A 24411-nucleotide genomic window follows, 5' to 3' on the forward strand; every position below is an offset into this window, starting at 1 on the left:
GTGCCGACGCCTTCCACGAATAGCCCTCATGTCAGATTGGAACTAGACTGGACTGCACAGCTTCCCGTCGCATCAGCAATGACTGACTGACTGTCTGTCTGACTAGGGCTTGCTGGCTTGCTTGCTCGCTTGCTCGCCTGGATGAAAGCAATCACAGCAAGACGTCATGGAATTTTCCAACCAGGCTTCCATGAGTGGACCGGTCAGCACCCAAAATACGTACCATACGTACCATACATACCATACATACCATACATACCATACATTCCATACATTCCATACATAATACTCCGTATACCCAACCATAAGACCCCAGCCTCGTCCCCCTCCCTCGCCTCGGAATACACACACACACACACACACACACACACACACCACTCATTAATCGCTCGACTGCCCCCGCCGCAGCACACGGGTCCGGCATGTGGGAACGGGGGCTTGAGGCTTTGCCAGTGTCAGTGAACGCCATAAGGAAGAAGGATGCAAACGGGCTTGTCAGCAGAGGAGGACAAGTGCCCCCCCCCCCCCCCCCCAGTCATAACGGGCATCAGGGTCTCGGAAATGAGCCCCCTGGATGGAACTTCGGTTCAATGCCGATGCCTGCCAATTCTGTCGAGATGGATGGACCCTTGATCGAGCTTGGCCCGCCTCCTTCTAAAATACATCGTATCTAACCAACCGTGCCTAACCAACCTAGGCAGTAGATATCTACACGTATGAATGTGTAGGATAACATTCATACATTGTACAAATATCCTTGGACCGTATGCTCTGTGCAATACCTACGACACTCGCCACTCGCTTCGGCAGATTGTGGCTGGACAGCCTCTCTCTCTGTTTTCTATTTTTATCACCATACCATGCCGATCCGGCACGCTCCTGTCGCGCGTCTCCACATAAAAAGAGAGGAAGGTGCCCCACTCTTTCCGTCTCGATTGCTCCACCTCCCGCCGATCCCTTCGGCCGTCTCCCCGCTTCTACTTTATATCCCGCGTCTACCATGCTCCATTGCAAACCTTCATCAAACTGCCGACATGGACATCGAGCGCGCCGGGCGTCATGACCATCGCACTTGTATGTATCTAGGTGCTCACGCAGATTCACGATCCGAGCTCCATCGCCCCGCCGTGCCGCTTCGCTTTGCACCCACCGCACATTGACAACAACCACCTTGAGCCGTTCACGGTTCCGACAAGGCACGGGCTCCAATCTCGAGCCCATCTCTCTCTTCATTTATTCATCTTGATTTTTACTTTCTTTCGTCGCCGTGTCGGCGTGCGCTACGCCTCCTCCTTCGCCTCGTACAAGCCTCGAGTCCAGTTCGGATGATTATCGGCTGCCTTCGGGAGCCCTCCTCGTCCCAAGTCTGACCGGACGTTTAGTCCGCCAAGCCACCTCAGCCCTGCTCGGAGAGAAATGCTACCGGTGTCATCAGTTCTGAGCAAGGGGAGAAAAGGAGAAAGAGGAAGAGAAAGGGAGGGGGGGGGGAAAGTCTGTCGTATTCTATAAGATGCTGATAACAACCTAGAGTATTCAATAGCGAATGTAGAGAAAGCGGCCCCAACCAAAACCAACCCAAACACCTCGACCCGATAACAACAAGTCTGGATGTTCCGGCTTTAACCCGCCGCACAAGACAGCCTTCATGCATTCTCATGCGGCTTCGCTTCCCTTGCTCTCCTTCCACCCTGGCCCGTCCACCTCCGTTCCCCATTCCCAGGCGAGGTACACAGTGTACTTCTCCGGCAGGTACCGCCGTGGGTGTCGTGCGTTGAACATGACGACGTTGGCTAGCATCAGGCCCGCCTCGAACACGTAAAATAACCACTCGTACCGCATCGCCGGCGGCACCTCGCCGACGTCCACGTCTGGACCCCTACGCATCGCCGCGACGCCAAAATACTCTACGATCCGGAACGCCGTCCGCGCGAGGATGAGCCCGGCGCTGACGTACAATGTGACCCGCGGGCCCCGGACGCCGCGCTGGCACGCCACACCGGCCCGCGCGCACCGCCGCTGGAACGTCGCGGCCAGCACGACGAAGCACACGACCACAAAGACCTGCAGCAGCAGGCTCGCCTTGATCAGCGCGTGGCCCGCCGCCATCTCCCGCGGCGACAGGGACTGGTTCGCGCTGTAGCTCCCGCCCCACCCGTTCAGGCTCCCGACGATGACGGAGAAGAAGGCGAAGGTGCTCAGCACGCGTCCCGGGTGCAGCGGCGAGCAATAGGGAACGTAGTAGAGGACCCGGCCGAGGATGTGGTAGTTTGCCAGCTCCAGCAGGGGCCTGTTGCGTGACACGCAGGAAAATGTGAGTCCACGGCCTCTCTTGTCTGCGAGTGCTTGCGTCTCGTGGGCGAACTGGTCAAGGGGGGTTGCAGGGTCTACTCACGGTGCCGCATACACTAGACAAACCGTCGCGATGAAGGTGTCCAGGTTATCGTAATTTCACGCACCGGTTATGCGAACGGCGAAGCCTGCCGTAAAGAGCAAACAGCAGAACGGAAACAGGCCGGTGACCTTGAAAAACTTGTAACGGCTGTTCGTGCAGTGCGTGTTAATGCGGCGGAGCCCAGCAAGGGTGCCTGACGAGCCTCGACGAGAGAGCACTTACTAGCATTGCCAAAAGTGCAGGATAGCCGACCCGGCAAACGCTGCGGTGAAGAAGAACGGCGCGCCCTTGTTGGGGGCGTAGAAGAAGTAGCTCCCATCAACTGCATTGTGTCTCGTTTAAAAGAGGACGGGGATACATGAAGAGGCCGGTTCTGTCGACTTACCGTAGTTTCCGTCCGTCATGCTGATCGCCGAAATTATCAATCTCTTCTGCCAGAGAAGCGTCGCTATTCTCTCTTTGCGTCTTGGAAACAGTCCAATCGGACAAAATGACCCGACTGGTGGAATGCTAGCTCGAGACATTTCGCCCTTCTTCGTCCCGTAACAACAAAGTACGCGGCTCCCAACCACGAATTGGTTCCTCACACCCCGAGAGATGCTTGTGGCAGCTGGTGCCCTCTCCATGGGAACATCAAAAACAGAGAGCCGCGGATCACTGACAGATATTGATCATCCCTTTAAAGCGTGAATTGAATTCATCTCTGAATGGTACCTGATGAAACCAGCGTGCTGACTAAATGTCTCGTAATGCCAAGGGTAGAAAAAGGTGTCAAAAAGCCCAATCCCACCGTTCCCGTAGTTGCACATCAAAAAAGACATTAAAACAAGACAGGAAAAGACTGACATCTACTCGAATGTTGCTGAGCACGAGTTTGTCGACTTTCCAGATACGGGATCCAGCGTCTCTCGCGACATCCAAAGGCCCGCCTGTGCAAGAGCCTCGCTTGATGAGAAAACAGAAGAAGAAGGTGCCCAAAACTCTCCATACTGGGTGCAGTTCCTGGCGGTTAAAAGATACAGTGGTCATACATGAGCTCATTACGGACCGTTGCCTTGTTGGCTTCAGTCAACCTCCCAACCGCGGCCGATTCCGTTTGCGTTGTCGGTGGCCGCATCATTATCCGTGTCATCGCCGCCGATGACACTGCTCGCGCGTGACGATTCGACCTGGCTGAGGTAGAAGTCGTCGTTCTCTCCCCAGCTGTCGTACTCGTCGTCAGAGTAATCCCATTGCACGGGAATCGTCTCTCCGCCTTCGCCAAAACCGAACATCATACCGCGCCATTGTCCAGCAGCGATCTTAGCAGCCACCTGCAGCATCAGGGTAATCAGGTGGCTCGGCGGGCCTAGCAAAACCTCGCAAGTCTTGGACACGATGGCCATGGGAATCCTGCGGACAAGTTCCAAGCGACTACGAAGAGGATGGTTCCTGGCTTGAGTGTTTGTAGTAGCAAACAGATTGGCCGCTGTCGCGAGAGGCGAAAGAGCTCTATGGCCGACTGAGATGCCGCTCGTTGTTGACCGATGGCGGATGTATGGGCGACGTATAACCGCCGACGTAGCAGCCTCATCCTCGGAGAGGGCGACCTTTTCGGGCTGCTCCACCGCGTCAAAGGCTACGTCCGGCGCAGTAGCTGCGCTTTCCTGAGAGCTGTCATCGGTGAGACACGAAGTAGCGTCCCATGTGCGTCGAGTTTCTGGGGTAACGGTCAGATCCGACACATCGCGGTAGTGCCAAGGCTTCTTCGGAATCAATATATTTTCATGAGGATAAGGGAACCTCGTGGGGGAGACATCCGAAGCAGGAGATCGCGGGACTGGCGTAACCGGCGAGTGCCATGACCGGGAACTATGGAATGAATCTGTAGATCCTGTGGGGGACGCCGCATCATCTAGGATCGGGGCCGATCTCATGGCCGACTGTGACGGCGGCGAGGTCACGAGCGTCAGCTTAGGCATAAGAGCCCGGCTGCCCCTGAACCCGCGGAGTTTCTTGCGTCTGCCGCCCATGACTCCACTGCCCTCTAAAACCGCTTCTTCGTCGGTTCCTGAGGTTGAGTCGGTGCTCGGCCCACCCTCGTCATTGTTACTGGCCTCAACTTGGGACGCTTCGACAACAGCCGTATGGTCGTTGTCTTCAGGGGCAGACGCCGCTGGTGTAGCGGTGGCCATCTTATGCTCGTAGTTGCGGATAACGTCGTAGATGTTGGTGGGCGTTGGCGTACTTGTTGCAGCTGACAAAGGCCCCTTGGGGCGCACTTCCACCGTGACAAGCTGCTCCTTGATTTCACTCGCCGGAGGACAAGATCTCGCGAACTGCTCATTGGATGTCAACGTTTCAGTACGAACATCTGCTTTGCTATGCTTGGAAGCGATCGCTAATGCTGGAACCTGGGGACCCTTTCGATATGTTTTGGAGGGTTGGGTGCCCTCTTGGCGAATAGACGTCTCCGCCGTGGACCCCGATGGAGAAGTTGACGGCGAGCTGGCTTCGGGCTCTAATACGACGGCATCTGCGGTCGTGACGGTTTCGATATTGCTCAGGTCCTCCGGGTCGCGACACGGTTCCTCAACGGCCAGAGGCTTCGTTGACTGACTCTGAACATTAGTATTCAAGTCTGCCGAGAGCTCTTCATCCTCAATCTCCACCTCCTCGGCAATGGAGTCCTCGGTTGTTGAGAGATGATGGGCATTCGCGATTGCCGTCGTTTCTGTGTCGGCTTTATTGCCATTCTCCACCGCTTCGTCGTCATGGGCAGGAGTGTCTTCGACGGCCTGTTCTGGTACTATCTGCGATCTTGCGGTGGGAGCGGTTGCCTCTGTTGCCTCGGTTGTCTCGGTCGTAGATATTTTGTTGTCTTCCTTTGACTCGACGGGCACTGGCACATCAGTGCTAGGCTCTCGCGACCGGGAGCTGAACTGCAAGTCAGTGCTGATAGCCGATAGGCGACGGCCACGGAGTGACGCTGTCGAGGCTCTCCTGCCAGTGCTGGGAGTCAGAGCCGTCGGAGTCGGCGAAGCCTCAACCTCGTGGGCGGGCGTGGAAAGAACGGGCAAAGCTCGCTTCACGGGAGGCGTCCACGGTCGCTTCTTGACGGGCGTCTTCGGCTTGTCGGGAAGGACAATGGTGAATGATCGTTTAAAGGGGCATTCCGTCTTCTCGAACTGGAGGATCTGGTCCCAAACCGCCTTCAAGGCGACAGCAAGGTCCTGTTCATCGGCGGTGGTGACGGGGATCTCTATCCTCCAATAGTTGGGGCGACGAATCTGCAGCACAAATTTGCTCGAGTCTTCCGCCAGTGCCCAGCATTGACTCTTGGGCAACATTGGCTGGAGGGCTGGACCACAGTTCAGAAAGGCGACGGAACCCGTACGGTAGATGCGGAAGGGGCCTAGGTAGGTACGCGTACATTGGTCAATAGCGTTCTTGCAGAAGAGGGACTGGCTCGACTCACCAATTGCAATTGTTCTCTCTAGCTGCGAGTAGGCGGACAAGGAGCCAGGCTCGTCGGCGGGTCCGCGTCCTGGGCTCCGTGGTCGTCCTCTGGAGGCGGCAGTAAAGGCCACGATTTTGACATTGGGGTGATTGTATAGTGTTTCGATGAGACCGCCGGCCGAGGAGGAGGGGCGGGACACCTGTGTCGGTACCGGTGCAGTCGCGACGCGGCGAGGAGCAGGCTGGGCAGGGCGGAGAGGCTCCATGATTTCGACCCTCGGGAGCCTCGAGAGGGAGGTAAGAGGGATGGTGTCGTCAGGTAAGGGCGAGAACTGTCGGGTTGTGATGGAGGATTACGAGTCGAATTTTGGGCATGTCGAGGCTGAGATGGAGTACATGGCAGGTTCGAGAAGGAGAAGAGGGTGTCGACGTGTGTATGTGTGAGAAGTGGCGCTGTCAAATTCCGCTGCGGTCGTCGACGCGCCGGCCTTTGGTTCGAGGAGCAATGCGAATGCAGATGGGAGGAAGTAGAGACAAAGTTGTGCAGCCTGCCAGGGATGGTGAGTGGGATTGTGGACGGGAGGAATCCGACGGACAGATGGGTCCCAGCAGCGCGGATGGATGATGGGCGTGGACGTGGACGTGGTCGGGGGGGGGGAGGGCGGCGTAGTCGAGAGGCGAGCCGGTGGCGCCCCTTTTGAACCGAGGGAATATCGACAAGAAAAATGTCTTGTATCTCGTAGTAGTTCGGTCTCAGTACCCTTTGGATGAATGAAGAAGAGAGACTAGAAGACAGTTGGTGTAACACACACGAACACACGCACACAGACAGACAAACGACGAGAAGAAGAGGTCGAGTAATTAGGTACTGCTGCTAAAGAGGCGAAAAGAAGAAGACGATGATGATGGTGAAGAAGAGCAGGGGGTAAAAGGATCTACGTTGTGTGCAAGAGACTTTGCTGTTGAGTGTTTGGGGAAAGAAATGGAAAGAAAATGTAAGCAAGGTTAATAATAGTTTAATTACCTGCTACTAGGTACAAGTACGTGTGGTTCCGGGGGTTAGTCGGATTTCCTCATGGTTCGACCAGGGGTCGAACATGTCACGGCTTCTTGGAGGACTCGTTCGAGGAAACAAAAGAAACACGCGCCGCCGGGGGTTTTTCTGACACGACCGGTTTGGGGTTCCAGTCCCCCCCCCCCCCATTCGCGCGTCGCCGCTTGATGGCGATAGACCCCGTTGCCCCTCATTCCCTCCCTCCCTTCCCCCATCGCCTCTCTCTCTCTCTCCCTTGCGATGCTTGCCCTACCTACCTGTACATACCTAGACCTACTTCGCAGTCATGCCGTCTTGTCTGTGTCCAAGTATTATTAGTGTGTACTCCGTTTCTTGTGTCTATATGCCCACCAAATTGCCCAACGGCGACAGGTCACCCACCGGCTCACTCGGTCACTCACACGGCACAGAGTCGGATGGAATCCGTTTCGGCCTGGCCGCCATGCAGCTAGTGCCCCTTAGTCATTATCGTAGAGACTCTCCATTCCAGCATGGCGGGAACTCGAGACATACGGTGCTATGGTCCGGACCCTGCGGCTTTCACATGCTGCTGCTTGCTGGCTTGCTTCTAGGGTCCCTCGAAGCGCGCCCCGGTCATGTGCTCGGCCCCGATTAGAGGTGTATTGGAGATTGCACGGCGTTCGCGCTGCGGTGCCATTAGCGCTGCAACGGCGGGCGCAGCCGATGCGTCCCAGCTGGATTGCATGGGCACACACTTTGAAACCCTTGACCTGCTCTTGAGAGCAGCGACGAGGTTTCTGTCCATATGGTGATGGCCATGGGGCAAACAAGGGCGGCCGACACAAACAGACATTGTCACGATTCCACTTGCAGCATCTCAGTGGGACTTGCTCGGTATCGTTCCCGTGATTTCACTTCGCCCTTGTGCAAAACCCGTGTTGCCTCGTCATTTGGTTCCTCACCGCATTCTCCGGCAGAAACTAGTTTCCGAGGCGGGAAAGATTCGAGAGCTCCGGTCCGGATTCCCCATGACAACTTGATGGGAGGCGATGGGCTCCTGATTATGCGACCTGATGCAGAGGACAAAACATTGGAAGACGACTATGACAACGACAACGGCGCAGCTTCAGGAATGTGCTCCGAGCTCCAAAGCTACCATGAGCTCTCAGCAATGCATGCAGGGATTGCAGCTCTTTCGACCAGTGAACGTGAACCCGTCCTGTCCTGGGATGCAAGCTTCGACGCATGAGTATTGCACCACCCCAAGCATGAACCGGCGCCATATGCCCAGACGACCCTTATCCTTATCCACTCACATATACGGAACCTACCTAGGTATGCATGCACGGATACGGAGTACATGGTATCACTGCCGTACTCCTGCCACCGGCAGACATCCGGCACGGTATCGTCGACCTGCTTTACCGTAGGTAGCTCACCTACCCCACAGACGGCTAACCCTTATGTCCTTTAACTGATGCACTCTGCCTGTAGCTGCCGTTCGTCCAGTCCAATGTCCAATGCCAGTGCAGCTCACCAATGACAGTGGCCAATGCATTTCCGGTGTTCCCAGACCCCCCCGCCCCCCGGTCCACTTGCGATAAGATAAAACCTGACAGTTGGCATGACTCTGAACCAGCTGTCAAGTCCGCAGTACGTACCTCCCCTGCTTCTGGCCGCCGTTCCCGGAAGGGTGTCGTCATCGTCTCTACCCGCTACGATCAGTCAGCCAGCCAGCCAGCTCAAGCTTCAGCAGTAGGCTCAGCCCAGCCCTGTTCTGACGTGGACAGAGAGAGAGAGAGAGCTCGCGTGCCCCTCCATACTTTGACCACTTCAATCCTCTCCTCCTTCTCTCCCCCTTACAAACAAACTCTCCCGTTTTCCACGCGTCATTGTCAGACACAATCCCGGATCAAATAACCATGGCGACGGCGGATCAGCGCGAACCGCGCGAGAAGCTCGACAAGCAACTCGACAAGCAACTTGACAAGCTCCCCTTCGACAAGAAGAAGCTGAAGCAGGAGTTTGACCTGTCCCACTTCGACTTGAACCAGATCTTACGCGGCATCCAGCTGACGCTGGTCGGCGGTCAGTCCAACCGAGCCGCACACTCGGATTTCTGAAGAGTGAAAAACACAAAGTACTGACTCCCGTCAAAGCCCACCGAGCTCTCCAGAACCCGGCCTTGTTCACCTCGGACCACTACCGCCAGGCCGGCATCGCCGTGCTGAGTGGTCTCGCCATTCGCCTCGTCATCTCAATTCCCGTAAGCCCGATCCTCGACCCCAAGCACAAATAACGAGCAACCGATGCGCTGCCTGCCGCACACCGCCCTAACATCGTTTTCCAGATCGTTGGCGTCAGGGTGTTTCTCTGGATTCTTTCGCTGTTTCTGAGCTTGGATCATGTTACCTGGGACGATCAAATCGTTGGGGGGCTTAACTTCATTGAGGAGTATGTCTTGCAAGTGCCATTCTTCCTAATGGCCCTGATGCGCTACGTCACGCCAACCCTGGACAACATGTGAGTACACCGAGTTCCGTGCATGCACTCGACTTCGTGCTGATCACAAAACAGGTTCATGGACTCGTTGAACTGGGTCGACAAGACGTATGTTCAGAAGCACAAGAACGAGGACCCCGATAAGCTACGAGACATGTACTATCCCAACCTGAGAATGTACAAGGTTAGCGACGGCAGCACCCACTCCACGAGCACTGCCGAGGCCATTAGCATGTTCTTGTACCGATTCGCTCGAAAAGGCGCCATCTCCCTCGCCGTTTTCGCTCTGTCCTACCTCCCCGTCGTCGGCCGGTTCGTGCTGCCTGCAGCCAGTTTCTATACATTCAATAATGCGGTCGGTCTCGGACCCGCCTCGCTCATCTTTGGCATGGGCATTCTCTTGCCCAAACGCTACATCGTCATCTTCCTGCAGAGCTACTTCGCCTCGAGGAGTCTGATGAGAGAGCTTCTGGAGCCCTATTTCGCCCGCGTACACTTCACCAAGGAACAGAAGAAGAACTGGTTCCGCAATCGTGAGGGGCTCCTGTTCGGTTTCGCCATCGGCTTTTACACCCTGATCAAGATCCCTCTCGTTGGAGTCTTGATTTATGGCATTGCCGAGGCGTCCACGGCCTACCTGATCACCAAGATCACGGATCCTCCCCCGCCTCCCGCCGAGAAAGCCGCTTTTGCCGAGAGCCAACAGGAGTGGTCCAACAAGCACGAGTTCCTCAACCTGTCGCTCAGCGACCTTGATGCCATTCATCTCAAGTCTCGCCCATCGAATGCAACGGGAGACGCCCAAAAACACCAGTAAAAGGCTGTGCGTGGCAAACATGAGGTGTGCTATTGGCTATTCCAGGTACCTACTTGGGCTTGCAACCAGCAATGATGTACAACGGCAACGACAAAGGCAGCAGTCAAGCAGTGCCGATGCTGGAAAAACATGGTATGCATGCTACTGCTAGATTAAAAACAGCAAACACAGCCCTGCAGGCGAAGCAAAAAGAGTGACACATTCCGGAATTGTGTGACGTTGAGCCATCTCTCCATTGCTTATATCTATCTCCTTTGTCGCCTTCGCCCTCGTGACGTCTGCTGGTGGCTGCCGTTTCCGCGATACCCATATTCGAACTGCAACTGCTAGATAAGGAATGGCCCAGACGAGGGGAGGCGGGTTTTCAAGTTGGGAAACGACCTTGAGTGACGCCGGCTCATTTTCTTTAGCTTTTGACTGCGTGCCCACCCACATTCAAAACGCAGACGCCGAGATAACATAACCAAAACCCGGACCTGCGGTCTCCAATTACGATTTGTGGTAGGAGGTACATACGGCATGAGATCACCATGTCGTCTTATCGATTGGGTTGCAGTCGGCACGGCGGCGGAGCCAATGCGGGGGTTGCCAAATGCAAGCCTCTTAGGGTATCGGGGGGGAGGGGCAGCTCACTCACTCACTCTCTCTCACTTCCTCTTATCAAGCTCCGTCATGAGCTCCGCACGCTGCTACCGGCACAACTTTACCAGAAGCCACCCTCTCTTAGCCCAGTTGATAGCCAATCTTGGAATTCGAGGCGTCTCATTTGCTGGGGAAAAGCCAGTCCCGAGGAGGCCAGGGCGGGGTAGCTTTGGAGAAGGAGACCCGGGTTGGGCGCGCGTATATATCTAGGAAGGGCGGGCTGCTTGGGCGGGAGTAGCATTCCCATGGACAAAAGAGAAGTCGTTCAACCTCGGTTTTTGGAAAACAAAATACACCTCAACCCAAATTGCTTCCGCATACTCTTTCCACAATGGGCAAGACTGGTATCCGTGTCGTTAACAAGGTCAGCTTTGACAAGCCGGCTTCGGAACAGCCCGGCCTGCATGTAAGTTGCATAAGCTACAACATCGAGCGCGCGGATGAAAGTGCTCACGGAGAACGCAGAACAGATGGCATCCGGACAGTAAGGACAATGCGTTCTCAAGCACACTGTGTCAAAATAGACCGACTGAATCTCTCTCTCTCTCCAGTTCCCTTTGCCGGCACCATCAAGAATGGCGAGACGGTCAAGATTGAATGCGTAGACTGGTATTCCCCGGCCCCCTCCTTCGTCTACCCTCACACGTGGTGACCATGCTCACCACTCCCGTTTCCCGTAACAGGACTGGCGGCCAGATTGGCAACAACGACTCGGCGGACGACATGCTCAATGTCGACCTCACCAAGATCCACTACCTCAGCGGGCCCTTCGAGGTCGAGGACGCCCAGCCGGGGGACCTGCTGCTCGTCGAGGTCATGGATGTCCAGCCGTTTGAGGACCAGCCGTGGGGGTTCACGGGCGTGTTTGACAAGAACAATGGCGGCGGATTCTTGGACGAGATTTATCCCACCGCGTACGTCTTCTCCTTGTCGCCCTCTCCCGTCTCCCTTCTTCCCTCCTCACTTCCGATTCAGCGTCCCTAGCCGGGAAGGTGGATAGCGGGAGGGGAAGGCCATTACACAAGAAAAGCAAAAAAGAAAAAGGCAGCTTGGCTAACCCGCTGCCCACGCCCGGCCCGGCACGCGCAGCGCCAAAGCTATCTGGGACTTCGAGGGCATCTATTGCACCTCGCGCCACATCCCGCACGTCAAGTTCGCCGGGCTAATTCACCCGGGCATCCTGGGCTGCGCGCCCTCAGCCGAGGTGCTCGACACGTGGAACACGCGCGAGGGGGAGCTCATTGCCGCCAACAAGCTCGAACGCGACGTCGCGAAGCCGCCCGAGCCCATCAACGTCCACGCCGGCGGCGCCGACGACGCTGTCAAGGAGAAGGTCGGCAAGGAAGGGGCCCGGACGATCCCCGGACGGCCGGAGCACGGCGGGAACTGCGAGTGAGTATAGGCAAGGACGGCATGATACCTTTGCCCTTCCCTTTCCTATGTTTATCCGCTCGAGGCAGAAGCGAGGCTGACGCTGTTGCGCGCAGCATCAAGAACCTGAGCAGGGGCAGCAAGGTCTACCTCCCCGTCCACGTCCCTGGCGCCAAGTTTAGCGTTGGCGACCTGCACTTCTCCCGTAAGATCATCCCCATCCCCGCCGTCATTCGTACCTGATCGCTGTGCTGAACGACCATGTCCCGAAACAAGAGGGCGACGGAGAGATCTCCTTCTGCGGTGCCATCGAGATGGCGGGCGTCATCACCATCAACTTCAAGGTCGTCAAGAACGGCGTCGCCGACCTGGGCCTCAAGTCGCCCATCTACATCCCCGGCCCCGTCGAGCCGCAGTTCGGCCCCGGGCGGCACATCTACTTTGAGGGCTTCTCGGTCGACCAGCACGGGAAGCAGCATTACATGGACGTCACCGTGGCCTACAGGCAGACCAGTCTCCGTAAGTTCCATCTACTACTTCTCGTTCCTAACCTCGTATGTCGGCATGCTCAACGACGCGAACAGGCGTCATTGAGTACCTCCGCCGCTTCGGCTACAGCGACTACCAGGTCTATCTACTCATGTCGTGCGCCCCGATCCAAGGCCACGTCGCCGGCATCGTCGACATCCCCAACGCGTGCACGACCATTGGCCTGCCGATGGACATTTTCGACTTTGACATCTCGCCCGGACTCGGCAAGGTTGAGAAGCGCGACATGGGCAGCTGCGCGTTCGCGACGGGCGTCACCGAGGGCAAGGTCGAGAAGGGCGGTGAGAATAGCGAGCACAGCTTCGGTGGCGGCATGACGTACAAGAGCTCGTAGACAGAAAATGCTTAATAGATCCCTGAGTTCGCGTGCGTCTTCTCTGTGACACACACACACACACACACACACACACACACACACAAACACAGAGAGAGAGATGGGAGGGTGGTGAATCGATCAGCGTAGTGTCGAGACTCCATCCTGTGTATCCAGTGTCTGCTTACGAGCAATGCCCACGAGAGGTTACTTTGAGCCATGAACCATCATTTGCTTTCGTCCGTCGTTGCTTGCATAACCAGGCGACCCAAGTCCCCCACCAAAACGGCCCCTGACCTCAGCTGAAGCCCGCCATGCACCATGACTTTCCCAAGAAGTCACATCAAAAGTCTGGAATCTCAGTCATCGAAGTGTGCCCCGTCTCGCCCGTGTGAATGCTTGCCTCAGCGAGACCAGTGCCCAGCCACTCACAACCGGGAGCGTTACACTTGCGAAGAGCGTTGTCACCGAAGCCGGTCGCTGCGCCAGCTGCAGCACCAGCACCACCAGAAGGCTCGTCCTTGATCTCACTAAAACCAGAGTGACCGCTCGCTTTGGCATGCTTGTTGGCCTCCTTCTGGCCGTTGCCGAGCCAATCGCAGCCGGGGACGGTGCAGCGCAGCAGGAAGTCACTGGTGTCGGTGAAGTAGTGCATTTTGTGCAGCTTGCGGATGAGAGCTCGCGTCTTGTCGAGGACGTCGTCGTCCGAGGTACTCCAGTTGGTGCGGTCGAGTTCGGGGGGCAGATCAGAATGGGTGTAGGGCGGCTCCGAAGGGCTGCAGGCGATTCGGTCGTAGTGGATGCCAGAGTAGACGAGGATACAGCGCGAGTCCTTGTTCTCGCCGAAGCGGAGCGGGTTCTGAGACTTGACGTCAAAGGCGACGATCTCGAGGTCGAAGAGGTCCGAGAAAATGCCCAACTCGATGGCGCCACCCCAGCGCTCGGGATCTTGGATTGTGCGGATGTACTTGTCCACTGGCATTTCGAGGACTGCCTCGGGGTAGTCGTCCGGGTGCTGGCGGATGTAGTCTGCGACCATCTTGCGGAGCTCCTTGGCTTCGAGCTGCTTGCCGGGTATGGCACCGCCAAAGGCAGTGAAGAGGCAGCTGTTGTCGTCAGGCATGACGCGAAGAACTAATGCTTGTTAGATGAAGACCCAAAGAGTGAAATGCAGGGAGACTTGCGCAAAGTCGACTCGCGCTCCGGCCAGGGGATGCTGATCTCTGATGGGGTCGCATCGGCGTCTGAGTCGAGGCGAGCCTTGTTGGCTGTCGGACCGGCGGCTTCCGGGGCTCGCGCGACGGCCGGGGGGGCAGAAGGTGGAGGAGTGAAGGCCCGGGAGTGCGCCGGCTCAATGCTGAAAGACTGTCCGTTGAGACCCAGATCTTTGGCGTTGGCGTCCTTGTGTTCGAGTGTCAGAGTTTGAAGTGGCCAGCCGTACTTGAGGCTAAAGTCGGCGATCCCCGTCTTTTCCTTGATCTCGTTGAAAAGGTCGCCAACGGTGGCAGTATCGTCGAGGGAAACGACGCCGGTTCCTCCCGGACCCTTGAATCTTGCCCGCATGGTGTTGGTGTGTAGTGTATTGGAAAGGTCGAGATGAGAGCTGGAACGTGCAAAATGAGAGGTTCAAGGCTGGGGAGCAAAATGATTGAATAACAAGTATCTTCGAGAAAGAGCCTTTATCTTGAAGACACAAGAGCGTGAACGGTCAAGATGAGCTCAGCCGGGCACGGATCCGGAAGGGCAGCCCGGGGGGGGGGGGCACCGAGTGGCCGTGGCTGGAACGGCGGGGTAGTGCCGCGGGGGTTTGGTTATCTTATCGCAAGGGAGCACCGGGGTCTCTTTGAGAGCCGTAGGTAGGACGATATATCCGTAATTGAAAGAGAGAAGCAGCTCGCCTCGAGGGTTGATAGTGACACCAGGGCTTCGAGACAAAGCAATCGACTCTTGTACGAGATGTGCAATGGCTGATGCGCAGCGACGAGAGTATGGCCGAAAATTGAGACGCACAAGAAGCAAGCTTCCCCGCTTATGAAGTGAGGTCCTGACAGTGGCTCGGATGTGGCTGCGTGTGTGATGTAACAAGTAACTTGAGAGAGGAGGTAGGGAAGCAGTGTGTTATCTGAGGGGTGGAGCGGTGGGATGGTAGTGTACTGTAGGTAGGTATGGGCCTGCAGGCTGGGTCAGATTATGCTTTCTCCCCGGTAGGGCAATGGTTCGTCCAACGTGACGATCAAGGAATGACGCCGGATCTGTGCTAGGATTGATTGCGGTTGCAGCATCCCCATTCGTTGTTATGAGGTGGGGAAGTAGCCCAATAATTAAGTATCCGTAGACGCTACTTGTTCGAGCTGCTACGTCCTGAAAATGCCATTCTCTTTTGTTCCATATCGATCTCGTTGCTTAGGTAATCCGGTGCTCGAGGCCTTGGAGGTCTGGGTACGGAGTGTAGGGGCGGCGAATGGACATGCGCTGAGGTTGAAATACATCGTGTCGAAGTCCTGAACAGTGAAGCCTTGTCTGCAAAGTACAGTACACTCAACAAGGTAGTGGGGATGCCATCAACCGGCAACTCACTTACCCCGGAAAGATGTCGTACGAGACGTGTAGTCATGGTCGGGGAGGAAGGACTTGAACATGGAAAGAAGATGCAATCCAATGAAATCTTTATATGATATTCTAGGTAATTGAAAGTAAGACCAAACAGAAGACGACAAAAGGAGGAATTCAATCAAAAGCAACATGGGTACCTACCTACCCAACTAGGTACCTAGCTTTATCCGTACCTTGGTACGGATACAGTACAATGAAGCGCGCGGCCAATCAAGGCTCACCTCACCTCGGCACAGACATCTTCTCTCGGCCAATCGGCCGCCCCCGTGGTGGATAGTTAGCCGAGGTGGGCCCGAACAGGAGCACCAACAGCCCTGGGCTCCTTGCTTGCTAACTAACGTCCCTCGAAGCACAGCACAGCACCACTTGTACCTGTCGCACCCCGGCCACCTCCCGTCTCGCACTGTCTTCGCAAACCTGCAATTCCTCAGCTCCAAAAGGACCTTGGACTCGAAAATTTGTCCTTTGCGATACAAGCTCTCGCCTTCGTCTTCCACCCGGGCTTGTAGTGACAAAGGATCCAGTGCCTCTAAAGACCCCCTGCGCCCCCAATTGTCCCTCGAAAGCTCGAGCCCGAGACTGAGCCCATCCGCCACCTGTGTTGTAGTTCCCAGTGGTGGAGGAAGCCATGGCGACGCGCAGCGACGCGCCCGAAGTGCGCGAGTCTATCGAGGCCAAAGTCACCAACGATGTCGACATGACTGACGCCCCGGATGCCAACCCTACCGATGCGAACCGAACTGAATCGACCGTCACTGCGAAAATGGATGCCGCTCCTGACAAAATGGATGTTGACGCCGCCGCCCACGACGCAGATGCGGATGTCGACGGTGAAGCAGATGTCGATGCAGACGCCGATGCAGACGGAGACGCAGACGCTGATGCCGATGCCGATGCCGACGCCGACGCCGACGCCGATGGAGACCCCGATGACGGCGCCGTGTCACCCGTGGAATCCGAGCCTGGCGACCTCCTGGATGTCATCCAGACTCTCAACACAACCCTCAGCAACTGCAAGGACGAAGAGTATGTCTTGACCAGCCGCAGTGTTTTGCGCGTCGCCTTGCTGATAGTAGTCGTTGCAGTGGAGAATGGTTGGCGGCTAGTTTCCAGCGCATTCCGAACAAGCGCCAGTTGCCCGATTATTTCGAGATCATCGAGAACCCCATCGCATTTAGCACGATCCGCGTACGTAATACCCGTCCGAGGTGTGACGAGACCAGGCTCGGCCGGCTAATCATCTCCTGCAGCACAAAATCCAGAAAAAACAGTACACAGCCTTCTCCGAGTTCGTTCACGATGTCGCCCAGATTTGCCACAACGCTCAAGTATACAACCGCTCCTCTTCGGCCATCTTCAAGAGCGCCACCGTAATCCGAGATCTGCTCAAGCAGGAGCTTCAGACACTTGTCGCGAAGGGTACCGTTAAACCGGAGGAGGCTGAGCTGCCAGACCTTGGCGAGCTTCCACCTGCCGAAGATTCTTCTCCGGAGGCCGAATCCGAAGAAGACGAAGAGGAAGAGGAGGAAGAGGAGGAGGAACAAGACGACGACGACGACGATTCCGACGAGGACGGAAAGCGACGTCGGAGTAGGAGGCGCGGCCAGACTTCACTCACCAAGCGGCAGCTCGAAGAAGCCAGAGAGGAGGACGAGCATAAGAAGCGCGGCCGCCCCCCAAAGGTCTTGACCCCTCTGGAGGCTCGTATTCACAATGTCATCAAGGGTCTGCGCAAGGTTCAGTCGGACGACGGCGATTTGCTCATTGGTCCCTTTGAGAAGTTGCCCGACAAGGCTGCGAACCCGGACTACTACCAGGTCATTCTCAACCCGATTGCGCTGGACAACATCAAGAGAAAGGCCAAGAGGAAGAAGTATGCGACTGTGGATGACGTGCTCAAGGACGTCGACCTCATGTTCAACAACGCCAAGGAATACAATGAGGAGGGCAGCGACATCTACGAAGCCGCCGTCGAGTTGCAAAAGCAGGCGCGTGAGCTTGCTAGACAAGAGAAGACAAGACCGGACGACGAATTCCGTGACGAGGACGGAAAGCTGCCCTTGTCAGAGATTCAGCACAACGGCCAGATATGGCGAGTGGGTAAGTTTTTTGAGTTCCTTTCTTTGATCCGCCCGCGCGTGGCCACAGCACAGACGGCCAAGATGGCAAGCAACAAGTGAGCGTTGGCTGACAAGGTTTCCCGTAGGCGACTGGGTGCATATCCGCAACGTCAACGACATGGCCAAGCCCATCGTCGCGCAGATCTTCCGCACCTGGCAGGACCGCGCGGGGCAGCGGTGGATCAACGCTTGCTGGTATTATCGACCGGAGCAGACGGTGCACAGGTACGAGAAGCACTTCTTCGAGAACGAGGTGGCCAAGACGGGTCAATACCGCGACCACCAGATCGAGGAGGTGCTCGATCGTTGCTTCGTCATGTTTGTGACGCGCTTTAACAAGGGCCGGCCGCGCGGGCTGCCGGCGGACAAGGAGGTGTACGTGTGCGAGTCTCGGTACAACGAGGCGACGTGCCGGTTCAACAAGATCAAGACGTGGACCAGCTGCGTGCCGGACGAGGTGCGCGAGAGAGACTACCAGATGGATCTGTTTGACCAGCCGCGGCGGCTCAAGAAGGTGCCCAGCCCGATCAAACACCTGCTGCAGGCGGACGCCAAGGAAACGGACGAGCTGCCCAAGCCGACATGGGGTGCCGCAAACGCACCGCCTATCATCGGTGCCGTGCATCGACGGCCTCGAGAAGCAAACGTAAGTCGTGATGCTGTTTTGGTTTGCCCGATCCTGCTCTCTACACACAACTTTGACAGACAGTGTGTGGGGGGGAAAGTTGACAGGCCTGCCCAGTGGCCCTCTCACTCTTCTCTCATCCCTTTGCATACACTCACTCACTCACTCACTCACTCACTCACTCACACACATACTCTCTCTCTTACACACACACACACACTCTCTCTCTCTCACACACACACACACACCACCCTCAATCTCTTCCGTTATCCAGTACAGGTAGATAAAGGGAGCGGCAGGGCAGGGAATAACAGCACCCTGCACTGCAACCCGTCCCACTACGGGCCAAGCCTCGACCGATTTTTCCTGCTTCTGTCATTCTCACCCTCGCTTCACCCTTTCCCCTGGTTCACGCTCATTTGGTTTACCTATCTGGGGCTGAAAGGGATTCCTCGTTTGTTTTATCCCTTTTGTTTGTTTGTTTGTTTGTTTGTTTGCTTGCTTCCAGGCTCTCGCAATGCCCTGCTCTCTTTGCCTGGCGTCGTTTTCACGTAACTGACAAGACACGTTTGCCGGTACAGGAATCGCCGCCTCCTGAAGCAACGCCGTCGCCGCCGCCGCCGCCGCCGCCGCCGCCTCTGGCGCAAGACGCGGCACGGCGCCCTTCGGTCCTTCAAGCGATGCGGCAGACGCCCAGCGAAATGTCGATGGGGAACCCTCCTACGCCTTACGGGCACGGGATGGGAGGAGGGGGCCCGTCGCCATCGCCAGCCATGTACGCACAGCAGCAGTACACGCCTCAGCATGCGTCGGCTTCACCAGTAGCAGTGGCCCATCAAACGCCGGTGCCTCTCCCCCAACTCCCTCACCAGGCGTCTCACTCTCCGCAGCAGCCCATCCGTCCCATATTCCAGCAGCAGCAGCAGCAGCAGCAGGGGTTCGCTCCAAGCCCCTTTCAGCAGCACCAGCAGCACCCGCACCCGCATCCACAGCACCACCCCCACCCGCAGCACCAGCACCAGCACCAGCACCAGCAGCCTCCTACGGCGGCTCCGGCGCCCCAGTTTCAGCAGTACCAGCAGCACGCGCACCAGTATCAGCAGCAGCACCACCACCACCATCAGGCCCAAGCGCCCGTCCCGCAGCACCAACACCACCACCAACCTGTCCACCACCAGCCCCAGCAGCAGCAGCAACAGCAACAGCAGCCACACCACCAGATGCATCCACAAATGATGCCAGCAAACCCTTTGGGCCCGACCTACAACCACCATCCGATGCAGCCTCACCCGTCGCCCGCAGCGCGTACCTCCATGGCCGCGACGCCCAACGCCATGCAGCAGAACAACGGCTACAACGCGCCACGGCCGCCCGAGGTTTTTACGCTGCCCGACGCCGTCAACGACCAGATCCCCGAGGCGGTGCGCAGTCGGTACAACACGGACGAGAGCGGCAGAATCATTTTCTTCACCACACCGCCCGTCGCCCGCCCCCAACACGGCCTCGCCCCGGACAATGCTCACTCGGGCCACAGCCTCGCGTACCTCGCCAAGAGCAACCCGACGTGGCTATCGGACCGGACGGCCCGCGCCAAGTCCTTCTCCGTCGCCAAGCAGAAGGAACTGAAAACCAAGATGGCCATTGACGACATGACCAAGGGCAAGACCCACGACGAGCTGCGCGAATGGGCCAGCGACTCGTGGGCTCTGTACTGGAAGAGCCACGCCCACGAGACCAACGACATGCTCGCTGACGACGGCGACGTGGACGACCACGAGCGTCTCATGGCCGAGCAGCGCCGTACCCGAGTCAAGTCCAGGAGGGCACGTGCCGAGGAAGCTGAGCGGGCCGAAGAGGCAAGGAAGGCCAACTACCTCGACAATATTTACCACGCCCACTCGAGCCTGCGGTCGTCCAAGCCTCGTGTTGCATGACCGACCGACACGGCCTATGTATGAACCGATGCTCCATCACAGCGCCAATCATCGTTCTGCACAGGGAGGGGGGTTCTAGCGGATTGGAGATGTTGTGATACCTTTTTTTTCGGTTTTTTTTTTTTTTTTCGTTCTCATTTCATCGCTGGCTTTGGGAGTTTACGGGAACAAAGGGCTGCTCACTGGGCCAACGACTAACTCTACCTTGCATGTTCCAAGGATTTCATGATTCACTATACATCAATAATACACTCGGAAATTGGACGGGCAGTCAAATCAGCATTGGTCCTTTCTTTAAAAAAAAAGCCTTTGTTCGTTGTGGTTTTTTTTTTTTTTTTTGGCCGCGGGGAGGTGGCAACGAGCTTCTTTGTCTCGGTAGGATAAGAAAGCGGCGATTGAGTTTTCCAAAAAGGTGGCGGTGGCTCGATTTCAAGACGACAGGCGACTCGGTCGGAGATGTCCAAGTGAAAGCAGAGAGAAACACATGTTGGAGGTTCTTGCTATTACACAGGATGAACGGGCTAGATGAGCACCGACCTCTTACGTAAGTAAACAGGGGATTTCTAGTGTAGCGCGGCAGAATGATGACTAGAGTCCCCCCCTGGGTACCTACGTTGAGTTGAGTGATGACTCTTGACTTGCTCCTTCCGAGCCCAATAACGTTAGGTACCTAGCTAGGTACTTAAGATGTATAACACACTAGTGGTGCTTGGTAGCAGCCCAAGCCCAAAGAGCAAAGAACGAGTTGGCCGCCGAGGACGTTCTTGGCCCGTGCTACGCTTGCGCCGCGCCCCGCCCCGCCCCATATTGTACCTGTATATTCCTGTACTTCTGAGACCGGGTTGAGGAGGGGGGCAATCTACGAGTCTACCATCTACCTATTCACACTACTGACTTGCCTACCCCTACCTACCTACCTTGGCACCTACCTTCTCATGCAGTCTCGACACGCTAAGTGAGCCTCAGCGCGGCTAATTGATTTGCTGACGTTCTCGACTTGCCGACTTCAACCTTCATCTACCCAACCCACCACATCTCTCGCCTCCTCTTCCTCCGCACCACCTTTTCTTTTGCCTCCCACTGCAAACTACAACAACTCACCCTCATCATCAAACCACCCCCCCCGGCTGTAGCGAACCAGCCTCCATCTTCACGGGTTTTCCTTTCTCTCCCCTCCCCTCCTCTCCCCCCCTTCTCTCTATCTTTTTCTCTGCGACCCCCCTTCCTTTTCTGGTTTACTGCCGTTCCGGGCTCGCGTTCCGCCACAACTTTCGCCGCCTCTTTTTGGTACCACCCCGGGTCAACCGCAGTCTGCTGCTTTTGGGTTACGACAACCTATATCCCCGTCTCTTTCTTTCCCGGTCTTTCTCTACCTCTTTTGGCACTGGTTTAGAACAACCAAGGATCCTCCCCTTACTTTGGACCATTTAACCTTCTTCTCACACCCTACCTTGGCCTCCCGCAGCATATTCCAAACCCACCGCCTCCCCTTCAGCAATACGGCACACATCTCAACTCAACCCTTTTCAAGAGGGTTTCAACGTTCCCCAGTCTCATATTTCCTGGAACTGCACTCTGGCACCGCTCATCCAACGTCTCTCACCTTTCTCTTATGCCATAGGACGCCCGCAAACCTGTCAAGATGGCCTCTTCTCTCTTCTCTCGGAGGAAGCCTCGCCACAGGCATCGACCTGCTAGTCCCGTCATCAAGGCATCGACAAAAACTCGGCTTCCTAACGTTTCACCCGCGCCCACATCCACTACCCTCGGAGATTTTTCAAGAATCTTTGCTTCTCTTCATTCTAACACGCCTTCTTGCACCTCGACTCCCGTCCCCGTTTCCACCGAACAAGTGCACCAGCCACCCTTCTCCTCACTTCAACCTCATAGTCTCACTCGCAGCCAGTCACCGAGCCCGCGCCTTCTCTTCTTCATCCCGGACCATGTTATCAGGGAAACTATGGCCTCAAACAGATCCAAGGTGCCGCCGCAGATGTTGGCCAAGACGGCCAAGCCTGACACTCCCAAGCCTGAATTCATGACCACAAGCACCAGCCCTCGGACCTCTTATGACGAGGCCACGACCAGCTTCCCGCCATCGCCCCCCCTCTCTGTCGCTTCGGATGATTCCCTTCGCTATTCGGAGTCGCCATCACCCACCGGTGAATTCCATCATGTTGACCTGCGTCGCGACGGCGGGGCCGCGTTGTCCGACATCACTACGCCTCCTGCCACTCCTCCCGCCCAACAAGACTCCTCTCCTGAATCGTTGGATGGCCTGGATCTTGCTGGCGAACGCTTGCTGAAGAAACAAATCATCAAAAGACCTCGCCTGGCCGCCGACGAGCCTTTGAACGCCCGTCTTGTTCGGCAATTTGGTGCCCACGACCAGTCGCTTCGAGATAACTTCCCGGAGCAGTACGCCAATGGTATCCACGAATTCTACGATGGCTCCAACATCACTGTCAGCTTCTATAACGCTGAAAAGAAAAGGCGTGGCATGGACAAGAAGGATTATCTGCCCGCCTTCTTCAGCCTTTCTGCTTTTCGGCGTGTGCTGGAGCGTGGTAGGCCCGTCGGCCGGCGCTTCATTGCTGGCTCAAGAAACAAGATGGGTGTCGAGCCACAGTATCTTCTTCAAGCACGATGCCTTGGATTCGAGACCAAGGTTTTTGATCGAGTGCGCAAGTTCCCTGCCTCTTCTGACTCTGAGGACGAGTTCCAGGGAATGCAAATGCGCGAGCAAGGAGTCGACGAGCTCGTCCATCTCGGCATGGCGGAGAGCTTGTTGGACAAGAACCCTGGCATCATGGTTCTCGCCACTGGAGACGGCAATGTGGCCGAGTTCTCAGGTGGATTCCCTGGCTTCGTCATAAGGGCTCTGAAAAGAGGCTGGATTGTCGAGGTTTACTCGTTTGCCGAGAGCGCCCATTCTATCTGGAGAGACCCTTCCTTCATCAACAATCCGGAGTGGACCGGCCGCCTGAGCTTCCATCCCTTGGACAGCTTCATCCAAGACTTGATCGACCTGAATAAGGACCAAGTCTGCTATCCTGCTTCGTCTGCCGCAGCAGCATCGCGCAGTTCTTACCTCAAGAGGACAAAGATGGTGAAGGCGACCAAGATTATCAACCTCCTCGAGGTTGACACTCCAGTGTCCGGCACTATTCCTTGGCAGACTGCTGCCGCCGTCGAACAACAAACACCTACGCCTGCTGCTCGGCCTGCGCAGGCTTCTCCTGCCAATCTATCAACGTCCATTTGCAGCCCTCGAGGGTCCTTCGCTCACGGTGCGACCGGCCACTACCCTACGCACGTGCAGCAACTCGCTCAAAATTACATGGCCTCTTCGTCTCAGTACAAAGTCTCTCTACAGTCTTACACCTCGCAGATCTTGGGAGGCTACGACTATACTGCGGCTTTGGCAAGGGATGCTGCCATCCCCGTCACCTCACCCTCTCGGTCTTAGGCTGACACTTTACTCAACATAACCATCGCGCCCAGTGTTCGCCGGAAGGTAGCACTCGCGTTTCTTGTTTTTTCTCTCTGTTCATCGGAATTTATTATCCGCTTGTCCTTGTGCTTCTCGAAGGAGAGCCTATGCAGGAGAGGGGAAACGGCCTGAAAGATGGCTTACCCCGGAAACAAGAGGCTCTGGCCTGCTTCGGTCGAAGACACGGTCACTAGCCAGCGCCTGCTTGGGCATGAGACAAGGCCCTCGCACCCATTTGCCCGCATATCATTCCTTTTTCACTTTGGCGTTCTTCGATTTGGCATAGGTAGCCAAATTTCCATCATCATCATCGTTATCATCATCTCACCCTCTACTCTACTCTACTCCTTTGGCATCTACGAGAGGTGCTCCCTGGGGTGAATTTGCTCATTTGTTCGATTTCGAGCTGAGCAGTGGGTTTTGTTTATTTCAGGGCGGTTGTTTGTTTCAACGGAGTCGGGTCTCGATTTGCCAAGTCTCATGTCTACTTTTCTTTCCTTTTCTTTCTCTCTGGTTTGTTCTTCATGGTGAGAATGATTCATGAGAAGTTTCCTACGAGGAGCGAGGCGGCGAAACAGGAAAAGCCA

General features: G+C 56.2%; 7 protein-coding genes across 7 annotated transcripts; 4 read left to right on the forward strand and 3 right to left on the reverse strand.

Annotated features, from left to right (window-relative positions):
- Positions 1–1653: 1653 nt before the first annotated feature.
- GLRG_05619 (RTA1 domain-containing protein) lies at positions 1654–2796 on the reverse strand (the record flags this gene model as incomplete). The annotated part of the gene is made up of 4 exons (XM_008096304.1): positions 1654–2384; positions 2457–2539; positions 2615–2714; positions 2778–2796. 4 exons carry the CDS (start codon positions 2794–2796, stop codon positions 1654–1656), a joined length of 933 nt encoding a protein of 310 aa, XP_008094495.1.
- A 660-nt stretch (positions 2797–3456) lies between these two features.
- Positions 3457–6096, reverse strand: GLRG_05620 (uncharacterized protein; the record flags this gene model as incomplete). Its single annotated transcript, XM_008096305.1, has 2 exons — positions 3457–5786; positions 5850–6096. 2 exons carry the CDS (start codon positions 6094–6096, stop codon positions 3457–3459), a joined length of 2577 nt encoding a protein of 858 aa, XP_008094496.1.
- A 2671-nt stretch (positions 6097–8767) lies between these two features.
- On the forward strand, positions 8768–10164 carry GLRG_05621 (transmembrane protein UsgS; the record flags this gene model as incomplete). The annotated part of the gene is made up of 4 exons (XM_008096306.1): positions 8768–8933; positions 9005–9111; positions 9196–9368; positions 9423–10164. The coding sequence occupies 4 exons, from the start codon at positions 8768–8770 to the stop codon at positions 10162–10164; spliced, it is 1188 nt and encodes a 395-aa protein (XP_008094497.1).
- A 973-nt stretch (positions 10165–11137) lies between these two features.
- GLRG_05622 (acetamidase/Formamidase) lies at positions 11138–13060 on the forward strand (the record flags this gene model as incomplete). Its single annotated transcript, XM_008096307.1, has 8 exons — positions 11138–11212; positions 11272–11290; positions 11358–11415; positions 11490–11720; positions 11896–12198; positions 12294–12382; positions 12454–12696; positions 12762–13060. 8 exons carry the CDS (start codon positions 11138–11140, stop codon positions 13058–13060), a joined length of 1317 nt encoding a protein of 438 aa, XP_008094498.1.
- A 322-nt stretch (positions 13061–13382) lies between these two features.
- Positions 13383–14602, reverse strand: GLRG_05623 (OTU-like cysteine protease; the record flags this gene model as incomplete). Its single annotated transcript, XM_008096308.1, has 2 exons — positions 13383–14145; positions 14196–14602. The coding sequence occupies 2 exons, from the start codon at positions 14600–14602 to the stop codon at positions 13383–13385; spliced, it is 1170 nt and encodes a 389-aa protein (XP_008094499.1).
- Positions 14603–16280: 1678 nt separating this feature from the next.
- Positions 16281–20331, forward strand: GLRG_05624 (uncharacterized protein; the record flags this gene model as incomplete). Its single annotated transcript, XM_008096309.1, has 5 exons — positions 16281–16678; positions 16738–16840; positions 16903–17752; positions 17859–18418; positions 18979–20331. 5 exons carry the CDS (start codon positions 16281–16283, stop codon positions 20329–20331), a joined length of 3264 nt encoding a protein of 1087 aa, XP_008094500.1.
- Positions 20332–22324: 1993 nt separating this feature from the next.
- Positions 22325–23800, forward strand: GLRG_05625 (uncharacterized protein; the record flags this gene model as incomplete). The annotated part of the gene is made up of 1 exon (XM_008096310.1): positions 22325–23800. The coding sequence occupies one exon, from the start codon at positions 22325–22327 to the stop codon at positions 23798–23800; it is 1476 nt and encodes a 491-aa protein (XP_008094501.1).
- Positions 23801–24411: the final 611 nt, after the last annotated feature.

Source organism: Colletotrichum graminicola, assembly GCF_000149035.1.
Source record: "Colletotrichum graminicola M1.001 genomic scaffold supercont1.19, whole genome shotgun sequence".
In the NCBI taxonomy this organism is placed as follows: Eukaryota; Fungi; Ascomycota; class Sordariomycetes; order Glomerellales; family Glomerellaceae; genus Colletotrichum; species Colletotrichum graminicola.